Raw genomic sequence first — 12,351 nt, 5'->3', positions numbered from 1 at the left:
CAGATAACGGACAGTTATGGGCCAGCTTCAGGCCAGCTACAGTGAGGGAAGAAAGTATTTGATCCCCTTCTGATTTTGTACGTTTGCCCACTGACAAAGAAATGATCAGTCTATAATTTTAATGGTAGGATTATTTGAACAGTGAGATACAGAATAACAACAACAAAAATCCAGAAAAACGCATGTCAAAAATGTTATGAATTGATTTGCATTTTAACGAGGGAAATAAGTATTTGACCCCTCTGCAAAACATGACTTAGTACTTGGTGGCAAAACCCTTGTTGGCAATCACAGAGGTCAGACGTTTCTTGTAGTTGGCCACCAGGTTTGCACACATCTCAGGAGGGATTTTGTCCCACTCCTCTTTGCAGATCTTCTCCGAAGTCATTAAGGTTTCGAGGCTGATGTTTGGCAACTCGAACCTTCAGCTCCCTCCACAGATTTTCTATGGGATTAAGGTCTGGAGACTGGCTAGGCCACTCCAGGACATTAATGTGCTTCTTCTTGAGCCACTCCTTTGTTGCCTTGGCCGTGTGTTTTGGGTCATTGTCATGCTGGAATACCCATCCACGACCCATTTTCAATGCCCTGGCTGATGGAAGGAGGTTCTCACCCAAGATTTGACGATACATGGCCCCGTCCATCGTCCCTTTGATGTGGTGAAGTTATCCTGTACACTTAGCAGAAAAACACCCCTAAAGCATAATGTTTCCACCTCCATGTTTGACGGTGGGGATGGTGTTCTTGGGGTCATAGGCAGCATTCCTCCTCCTCCAAACACGGCGAGTTGAGTTGATGCCAAAGAGCTCCATTTCGGTCTCATCTGACCACAACACTTTCACCCAGTTGTCCTCTGAATCATTCAGATGTTCATTGGCAAACTTCAGACGGGCATATATATGTGCTTTCTTGAGCAGGGGGACCTTGCGGGCGCTGCAGGATTTCAGTCCTTCACGGCGTAGTGTGTTACCAATTGTTTTCTTGGTGACTATGGTTCCAGCTGCCTTGAGATCATTGACAAGATCCTCCCGTGTAGTTCTGGGCTGATTCCTCACCGCTCTCATGATCATTGCAACTCCACGAGGTGAGATCTTGCATGGAGCCCCAGGCCGAGGGAGATTGATAGTTCTTTTGGTGTTTCTTCCATTTGCGAATAATCGCACCAACTGTTGTCACCTTCTCACCAAACTGCTTGGCAATGGTCTTGTAGCCCATTCCAGCCTTGTGTAGGTCTACAATCTTGTCCCTGACATCCTTGGAGAGCTCTTTGGTCTTGGCCATGGTGGAGAGTTTGGAATCTGATTGATTGCTTCTGTGGACAGGTGTCTTTTATACAGGTAACAAGCTGAGATTAGGAGCACTCCCTTTAAGAGTGTGCTCCTAATCTCAGCTCGTTACCTATATAAAAGACACCTGGGAGCCAGAAATCTTTCTGATTGAGAGGGGGTCAAATACTTATTTCCCTCATTAAAATGCAAATCAATTTATAACATTTATGACAAGCGTTTGTCTGGATTTTGTTGTTGTTATTCTGTCTCTCACTGTTCAAATACACCTACCATTAAAATTATAGACTGATCATTTCTTTGTCAGTGGGCAAACGTACAAAATCAGCAGGGGATGAAATACTTTTTTCCCCTCACTGTATAGGCCAGATAAGGCGCAGCTATGGGCCAGCTATGATAAACAAATGCAATTCAAAGCACTGTGGGAAAACTCATTGATCCACTCACTCAACCACCGACTCACCTATCCACCCACCCACCCACTCATCCACTCACCCACATGCTCACCCACCCACCCACTCATCCACTCACCCACATGCTCACCCACCCACATGCTCACCCACCCACACGCTCACCCACCCACCTATCGACCCACTCACTCTTCTATCGCTACTCCCATCGCTAAACAAACGCACATTGTCACTGGATTTAGGTCAAACGCGCCTATGGTAAACAAATCCAGTTCAAAGCACCGTGGGATAACTTGTGAGAACGAGTCACCGGACTCGGCGAGGCTGACCGGGGCAATTGAGCGTAACAGCAACGCTCGATAACAATGGACCATACCTCCGGAGTACGGCTTCCAGGTGTAGTACTTCCCCCGGAAGGGAACGCTGTCGAAGTCGGAACACTGCTTCTCACGGAAGTCCTGCGAGCCCTCGGGGCAGTCCTGGAGTGCCGCCATCAACAGCGACAACGACAAGAAGAACGGTGTCACCGCACGGCCATCGCGATGCCTCGACCACAACAACACCATCAACAACAACAACAACAACACCACTAACAACAACAATACTACTACTAACAACAACACTACCACTAACAACACCATCAACAACACCATCAACAACAACACTAACAACACTACTACTAACAACAACACCACCACCACGAACAACAACACCAGCACTACCACTAACAACAACACTACCACTAACAACAACACCAACACTACCACTAACAACAACACTACCACTAACAACACCAACACTACCACTAACAACAACACCAACACCACCACTAACAACAACAGCAACACTACCACTAACAACAACACTACCACTATCAACACTACCACTAACAACAACACTACCACTAACAACAACACTACCACTAACAACAACACCACCACTAACAACACCAACACTACCACTAACAACACTACCACTAACAACAACAATACCACTAACAACAACAACAACAACACCAACAATACCACTAACAACAACAACACTACCACTAACAACAACACCAACACCACCACTAACAACAACACCAACAACAACACCACCACTAACAACAATAACACCACCACTAACAACAATAACACCAACATTACCACTAACACCAACACTACCACTAACAACAACACCAACACCACCACTAACAACAACACCACCAACAACACCACTAACAACAACACTACCACTAACAACAACACTACCACTAACAACAACAACAATACCAATACTAACAACAACAGCAACACTACCACTAACAACAACAGCAACACTACCACTAACAACAACACCACCACCAACACTACCACTAACAACAACACCACCACCAACACTACCACTAACAACAACACCACCACCACCACCACTAACACCAACACTACCACTAACAACAATACCACTAACAAGAACAACACCACCACCACTAACAACAACACTATCACTAACACCAACACTACCACTAACACCAACACCACCACTAACAACAACACCAACACCACCACTAACAACAACACTAGCACCAACACTACCACTAACAACAATACCACCACGAACAACAACAACACTAACAACAACACTACCACTAACAACAACAACACCACCACTAACAAGAACAACACCACCACTAACAACAACACTATCACTAACACCAACACTACCACTAACAACAACACCACCACTAACAACAACACCACCACTAAGAACAACACCAACACTACCACTAACACCAACACCACCATTAACAACAACACTACCACCAACAACAACACCAACAACAACACCACCACTAACAACAACAACACCAACATTACCACTAACACCAACACCACCACTAACAACAACACTACCACTAACACCAACACTACCACTAACAACAACACCACCACTAACAACACCACCACTAACAACAACACCACCAACACCACCACTAACAACAACAACACCACCACCAACAACAACACCACCACTAACAACAATAACACCACCACTAACAACAATAACACCAACATTACCACTAACACCAACACTACCACTAACAACAACACCAACACCACCACTAACAACAACACCACCAACAACACCACTAACAACAACACTACCACTAACAACAACACTACCACTAACAACAACAACAATACCAATACTAACAACAACAGCAACACTACCACTAACAACAACAGCAACACTACCACTAACAACAACACCACCACCAACACTACCACTAACAACAACACCACCACCAACACTACCACTAACAACAACACCACCACCACCACCACTAACACCAACACTACCACTAACAACAATACCACTAACAAGAACAACACCACCACCACTAACAACAACACTATCACTAACACCAACACTACCACTAACACCAACACCACCACTAACAACAACACCAACACCACCACTAACAACAACAACACTAGCACCAACACTACCACTAACAACAATACCACCACGAACAACAACAACACTAACAACAACACTACCACTAACAACAACAACACCACCACTAACAAGAACAACACCACCACTAACAACAACACTATCACTAACACCAACACTACCACTAACAACAACACCACCACTAACAACAACACCACCACTAAGAACAACACCAACACTACCACTAACACCAACACCACCATTAACAACAACACTACCACCAACAACAACACCAACAACAACACCACCACTAACAACAACAACACCAACATTACCACTAACACCAACACCACCACTAACAACAACACTACCACTAACACCAACACTACCACTAACAACAACACCACCACTAACAACACCACCACTAACAACAACACCACCAACACCACCACTAACAACAACAACACCACCACCAACAACAACACCACCACTAACAACAATAACACCACCACTAACAACAATAACACCAACATTACCACTAACACCAACACTACCACTAACAACAACACCAACACCACCACTAACAACAACACCACCAACAACACCACTAACAACAACACTACCACTAACAACAACACTACCACTAACAACAACAACAATACCAATACTAACAACAACAGCAACACTACCACTAACAACAACAGCAACACTACCACTAACAACAACACCACCACCAACACTACCACTAACAACAACACCACCACCAACACTACCACTAACAACAACACCACCACCACTAACACCAACACTACCACTAACAACAATACCACTAACAAGAACAACACCACCACCACTAACAACAACACTATCACTAACACCAACACTACCACTAACACCAACACCACCACTAACAACAACACCAACACCACCACTAACAACAACACCAACACCACCACTAACAACAACAACACTAGCACCAACACTACCACTAACAACAATACCACCACGAACAACAACAACACTAACAACAACACTACCACTAACAACAACACCACCACTAACAAGAACAACACCACCACTAACAACAACACTATCACTAACACCAACACTACCACTAACAACAACACCACCACTAACAACAACACCACCACTAAGAACAACACCAACACTACCACTAACACCAACACCACCATTAACAACAACACTACCACCAACAACAACACCAACAACAACACCACCACTAACAACAACACCAACATTACCACTAACACCAACACCACCACTAACAACAACACTACCACTAACACCAACACTACCACTAACAACAACACCACCACTAACAACACCACCACTAACAACAACACCACCAACACCACCACTAACAACAACAACACCACCACTAACAACAACACTACCACTAACAACAACACCACCAACACCACCACTAACAACAACACCAACACTAACAACAACAACACCACCACTAACACCACCAACACCACCACTAACAACACCACCAACACCACCACTACCACTACCACCAACACCACCACTAACACCACCACTACCACTACCACCAACACCACCACTAACACCACCACTAACACCAACACCACCACTAACACCACCAACACCACCACTAACACCAACACCACCACTAACAACAACACCACCACTAACACCACCAACACCACCACTAACAACACCACCAACACCACCACTACCACCAACACCACCACTAACACCAACACCAACACCACCACCACTAACACCACCAACACCACCACTAACACCAACACCACCACTAACACCACCAACACCACCACTAACAACTCCACCAACACCACCACTACCACTACCACCAACACCACCACTAACACCAACACTACCACCAACACCACCACTAACACCACCAACACCACCACTAACACCAACACCACCACTAACACCACCAACACCACCACTAACAACACCACCAACACCACCACTACCACTACCACCAACACCACCACTAACACCAACACTAACACCAACACCACCACCACTAACACCACCACTACCACCAACACTACCACCACCACTAACACCACCACTAACACCACCACTAACACCAACACCACCAGGTGCTATGATGCGCGTAAAGAGCCGCCTCTGCTGTGCCCGGTGGGGCCTGCAGCGGGGCACGGCTCACGCACCTCCACGTTGCACGAGCGATAGCGCTTGCGCTCCCCCAGGCAGTACTTCCCTCCGTGAGCCGGGCTGCGTGGACACGCACAGACACACGCATACAAAGATCCCCCGTGTAGCCTTGCACAGGCTTTTAGGGCAAGTGCTGTCAGCGAGCACCTTTGAAGGCCGGATGCACACGGATACGGGCGGGCCCACACGGTCACGCACAGGCACGCACGGACACGCACGCGCACACACGCACACACGCGGGCATGCATGGACACACACGGGCACACGGACACGCACTGGTACACACGGACATGCACTGGTACACACGGACACACATAAGTACACACACGGACACGCACACGGACGCACATGAGCACACACACGGACACACGCACGGACACACGCACGGACACACATTCATGCACACCCACGGTGGACATGCACACGATGGACACACACATTCATGCACACACACGGTGGACACACACACACACGATGGGCACACACACGGTGGACACACACATTCATGCACACACACACGGTGGACACACACACGGTGGACACACACGGTGGACACGCACACGATAGACACACACGGTGGACACGCACACGATAGACACACACGGTGGACACGCACACGATAGACACACACATTCATGCACACACACGGTGGACACACACACGGTGGACACACACACGGTGGACACACACACGGACACACACGATGGACACACACGGTGGACACGCACACGATGGACACACACATTCATGCACACACACGGTGGACACGCACATGGACACACACATTCATGCACACACACGGTGGACACACACACGGACACACACGATGGACACACACGGTGGACATGCACACGATGGACACACACGGTGGACACACACACGGACACATACGGTGGACACACACACGGTGGACACACACGGTGGACACACACGGTGGACACACACGGTGGACAGGCACACGATGGACACACACACGGACCTCGTGTGCGAGCCGATTAAAGAAAACAAAACGAACAGAGCCGGACGCGGGAACGGCGGGAACGGCGGGAACGGCAACAGCGGCAACAGCTGGTGCCGTGGGGTGCTGCTGCCTGGGCCGAGTGCAGTCAGCGGCACTGCAATTGCGAAAACACGCCCAGCCTTGTCCAGACCACCGGCTCCAAAGAGATGCACGCGTGGCCATTCCGTCATACATGGTAGCGGTGACGATGACGACGACGGTGACAGAGATGGTAACGATCGTGATGATGATGATGGTAAGAATGACGACGACGACGATGATGATGATGATGGCGGTGACGGCGATGATAAGTATGATAACTTTGACGAAGATGAGTATGGTGGTGATGACGACAATGACGACGATGACGACGGCGGCGACGACGATGGTATCAACGACCATGACGTGGAATGGCGACGCCGACGATGACGATGCTCGTTTGACGGCGCCACCGACGAGGTGCGTGGCCGTACACGGGGTTGTCGCAGTGCCGGAACGAGGAGGAGACCCCTCCTCCGCAGCTGCGGCTGCAGTCCCCCCAGGGGGACCAGAGGCCCCAGGCGCCGTCCACGCGCTCCGGCGCGGTGCCCAGCGGCACGCACTCCCCCTGGTAGCACCACTGCGCCAACACACGAAGACAAAGGTCCCCCACGTGTCCCCCCGCGGCAGAGCGGCGACGAGCGCCCGGCACGGCCGCCCGGCACGACCGCCCGGCACGACCGCCTCGTCTCCCCGGCGCCGGGCGCTCGTTTGAGGCCACGTCGACGGAGGGGGGGAGCCGGGTCGCGCCGCCGGGTTCGTAGCGTGTTGCGCTAACCGCTGCGCCGCCGCTCCCTCCCACGTGCGTGTGTGCGTGTGTCCGAGGCGCTCGCTAACGGCGCTTGCCCCTACAGCCTGTTAAGGCTACACGGGGAGTCTTCGTCTTTATCTTCGTGTGTCTGTACGTGTGTGTGTGTGTGTGCGCGCGCGTGTCGGGGCACCGGGGACACACAGGTGGTGCATCTGCCGGTCACCTCGGTCGGTACATCTGGGTATGTCCCGTGAGCTCCTGCACCTAGTCCCGTGACCTCCTGATGCCAGCAGTGAGAGCCTTCCACATCTCACGTGATCTCGAAGTGCACCTAGCCATGGCGTCGTCAAAGGCCGTTGTTTGTTGTTGGTGCTGTGTGCTTGTGCGATGCATACACGCGCACACATACGCATACACGCGAATACACACGCGTGCACACACGTGCACACATACGCATATGCGCGCACAAAAGACAAAGATCCCCCGTATAGCCTGTAACAGACTGTAGGGGCAAGTGCTGTTAGCCAGCACCTATGAAGGCCAGCACAACACACAAGGGGGTGGGTGGCCAGCACCACGCCCGACCGCCTTTGTCTCCCCAGTAGTGATGTTTACACACCGCACTAGGTACTCATTTGAGGCTGAGTAGACCTAGGGGAGGCCCAAGAACGTTTCAGATAATCGTCACCGGTGTTGGCCGTGAGCGGGAATCGAACCTGAGCCGCCATGGTCGTAGCGCAGCGCTTTAACTGCTACACGACCGCGCACACTCGCACACGCACTCGCACACGCACGCATACGCACACACGCACGCACGCACCCCCTTGGTGACGCTGTCCGTCTGGCACTGAGTGCCCTCGGCTGCCGGGATGCTGTTGGTGATGCAGCGGTTGCTGCGGCTGATGCACCAGAGCTCTCGGCAAACTTCCTGACGGACAGGGGAGCAAGTGTGGAGCCTCCGATTAACCATCGTGTGTTGTGGGGAGCGGCGCGAGGGGGCCGAACATCGCAGAACTACTCCCGAGATCCCCTTCAGGGTGGTCGCCCTTTCACACGCAGCCCGCGACAGAGGAATTATCAACGGGCGACGACACAAAGAAAATTTGATTTCCCGCCGCTGAAACTTTTTGCCCAAATTAAGTGCCCAACCGATGAGTTGGCTGGCGCGGCGCGGTTGGCACAACGGAAAAACAACCTGCCCAGTACACGTGCAACGCAGGGGCCCAACGTGGGCGCCACCCAATCCGGGGGCGGCGGGTGGTGGTGACGGTGGTGGTGGTGGTGGTGACGGTCGCGGGCGCACGCTTACCCCGTACTTGCACTGTCGCGACGACGGGCCGTACTGGAAGCGGCACTGCTCGTCGGCGTCGTGCCGCCGGCCCGGCAGAGATGTCGGGTACACGAAGTCGCGCTTGGGCGGGGAGTTGTCCAGGCAGCTCGCGCGCCCGGAGCTGTGGCGGCAGAGGTCGGAGGTCAGCTCGGCGTTCACGGCCGGCGGCTTCGTCGCGCGCCACGAGCTCGAGTGGCGCGGTTGGTTTTGTTTCGCCGGCGGGCGGGAACCCGAGAGAGATCCGCGATGACGAGGCTGCTTCGCAAGACCGCGTGACCTGCGTCATCGGTGACGCCATCGTCGCCGATGGCGTCACCGATGGCGTCACCGATGGCGTCACCGATGGCGTCACCGATGGCGTCTCCGATGACGTCACCGATGGCGTCACCGATGGCGTCACCGATGGCGTCACCGATGGCGTCTCCGATGACGTCGCCGATGGCGTCACCGATGGCGTCACCGATGGCGTCACCGATGGCGTCTCCGATGACGCAGGTTAAAGAAATCGGAGCAAAAGCGACTTGCGTTGCACGGGCATCGAAAATACTCCACAAACGGTGAATTCCCCGAAGCGTGAGGCAGCTCAGGACGATTACTTGGAGACTGATGGCTGCACAGTTACAGACGAGGCTACATCGCTGCCTGTATTCAGTGGAGGGAGAGAAGTGTGCATGAATGTGTGTGAGCCTATGCTCGTGATTATTCCATCTTCGTTCATTTGAGCTATGGACCCAGTAAACATGGAACACTGACCCAACGTTGGCCCAACGTTGGTCCAACAGGTCTAACCTCATGCCTACGTTGCTCCAACGTTGCCCCAACGTTGGACCAGCAGTTCCAACTACATGCCAAAGTTGGTTCAAAAGTGGTCCTACACTGGCCCAACATTAACCCAACGTTCGGCCAGTGTTGGACGAACACTGGCCAAGCAGTTCCAACCAGATGCCAAAGCTGCTCCAACGTTGCCCCAACGTTGGCCCAGCGGAGGCCCGGCTGCTGCTAATGCTGCTGCTACGGGTGGTGCGGTAAGTCGTTGGTAGTCGGTCGGAGGAGGGGTGGGGGGGTGTGGAAGTGGCAGGGGTGGAGGTGGTGGTGGGGGGGGGGTGTTTGCCCGGCCGGCCGGCCGCTCACTCGAGGAAGGAGGTGATGTAGTCGCGGCTGCACGATGACCAGGAGAAGGGGCTCGTCGCCGACGTCAGCTGCGCCGCCATGATCTTGGCAGCCTCGCGGCCGCCGCGCGTGCCGCACGCATTCCCCGTGCCGTCATGGTTCATCCCGAAACTACGGAACAAACGCGGCAATGAGTCCCCGCCTCGGTCCCCCGCTCGGTCCCCCGCTCGGTCCCCCGCTCGGTCCCTCGCTCGGTCCCCCCGCTCGGTCCCCCCCCCCCGCTCGACCCTCAGTCAACCCACAGCACCTGGGCCTGCCCGTGGCCTCCGGCCGGCAGCGAGCCTTCCGACGCTGCGCGCCGTGTGAGAGTGGGGCGAGCGCCGCGGGCGTCAGCGGCGGGGCTCGTCGCCGGCGTCACTTCGCGCCCTGTGTCGCGTGGGAGCCCTCACTTGTGCCCCATCTCGTGGGCGATGGTGAACGCCGACGCCAGGCCCAGGTCCTCGTTGATGCTGCAGCTGCGCTCCGGCTCGCACATCCCGCTCACCGGCGCCAGGCCTAGCCGCCCACCGCGCGTGGCGGCGCACAAAGACAAAGATTCCACGGGTAGCCTTAGCGGACCGTCGGGGGGGGGGGGGGGGTGGTGGGGGAAGAGCCGCTGGCGGAACGATCGATCGCGACGTTCAGCGGGGGAAAGCCGCGGGATTCCGATGTTTACTGCGTGCGAGTTTAGCGATGGGAGGAGGAAACGTGCACGCTCCACGCACGGAGGCGCCCGAGTTGCCAATCGAACCCAAGTGCTTCTTGCGCGGGCGTCAGCACCGCCCCGACGCCCGTGGTCGACGTGGTTTTTGTTTTTCCGTTGATTTAGGTCGCACGTCCACGCGCCAACGAGATACAACCAGCCGGCGTCGCCACCGTGGCAACATTCCTGCATGGAGAGAATGTCTGACATGCTCCAGGTCTCTCTCTGGGGTCTCTCGCTGGGGTCTCTCGCTGGGGTCTCTCTCTGGGGTCTCTCTATGGGGTCTCTCTATGGGGTCTCTCTATGGGGTCTCTCTATGGGATCTCTCTATGGGGTCTCTCTATGGGGTCTCTCTGGCTCCCCCTGGCTCTCCCTGGCTCTATCTGGGTCTCTCTGGGTCTCTCTGGGTCACTCTGGGTCACTCTGGGTCACTCTGGGTCACTCTGGGTCTCTCTGGGTTTCTGTAGGTCACTCTGGGTCTACCTGGGTCTCTCTGGGTCTCTCTGGGTCACTCTGGGTCACACTGGGTCTCTCTGGGTCACTCTGGCTCTCTCTGGGTCTCTCTGGGTCTCTGTAGGTCACTCTGGGTCTACCTGGGTCTCTCTGGGTCTCTCTGGGTCACTCTGGGTCACACTGGGTCTCTCTGGGTCACTCTGGCTCTCTCTGGGTCTCTCTGGGTCACTCTGGGTCACTCTGGCTCTCTCTGGGTCTCTTTGTCTCTCTCTGGGTCACTCTGGGTCACTCTGGGTCTCTCTGGGTCACTCTGGGTCTCTCTGGGTCTCTCTAGGTCTCTCTGGGTCTCCCTGGGTCACTCTGGGTCTCCCTGGGTCACTCTGGGTCACTCTGGGTCACTCTGGGTTTCTGTAGGTCACTCTGGGTCACTCTGGCTCTCTCTGGGTCTCTCTGGGTCACTCTGGGTCACTCTGGGTCACTCTGGGTCTCTCTGGGTCACTCTGGGTCACTCTGGGTCACTCTGGGTCTCTCTGGGTCACTCTGGGTCACTCTGGGTCTCTCTGGGTCTCTCTGGGTCTCTCTGGGTCACTCT

At 53.5% G+C, this 12,351-nt stretch overlaps 1 protein-coding gene across 1 annotated transcript in view; it reads right to left on the bottom strand.

Annotated features, from left to right (window-relative positions):
* The window catches only part of LOC116941938 (A disintegrin and metalloproteinase with thrombospondin motifs 6-like), a 71,189-nt gene that overhangs the window by 18,602 nt on the left and 40,236 nt on the right, over window positions 1-12,351 (bottom strand). The window contains exons 10-16 of the mRNA XM_032953347.2: window positions 11,014-11,119; window positions 10,586-10,735; window positions 9,434-9,575; window positions 8,945-9,052; window positions 7,808-7,953; window positions 6,331-6,394; window positions 2,073-2,175 (exon numbers count right to left, since the gene is read on the bottom strand). Coding sequence (XP_032809238.2) covers window positions 2,073-2,175; window positions 6,331-6,394; window positions 7,808-7,953; window positions 8,945-9,052; window positions 9,434-9,575; window positions 10,586-10,735; window positions 11,014-11,119 — 819 coding nt within the window. The remainder of the gene's footprint in view (window positions 1-2,072; window positions 2,176-6,330; window positions 6,395-7,807; window positions 7,954-8,944; window positions 9,053-9,433; window positions 9,576-10,585; window positions 10,736-11,013; window positions 11,120-12,351) is intronic.

The sequence above is a fragment of the Petromyzon marinus genome, chromosome 1 (assembly GCF_048934315.1).
Source record: "Petromyzon marinus isolate PM22_M1 ecotype Great Lakes invasive population chromosome 1, UKy_Petmar_22M1.pri1.0, whole genome shotgun sequence".
Classification (NCBI taxonomy): domain Eukaryota; kingdom Metazoa; phylum Chordata; class Hyperoartia; order Petromyzontiformes; family Petromyzontidae; genus Petromyzon; species Petromyzon marinus.
This window is presented reverse-complemented; position numbering and strand designations above follow the sequence as displayed.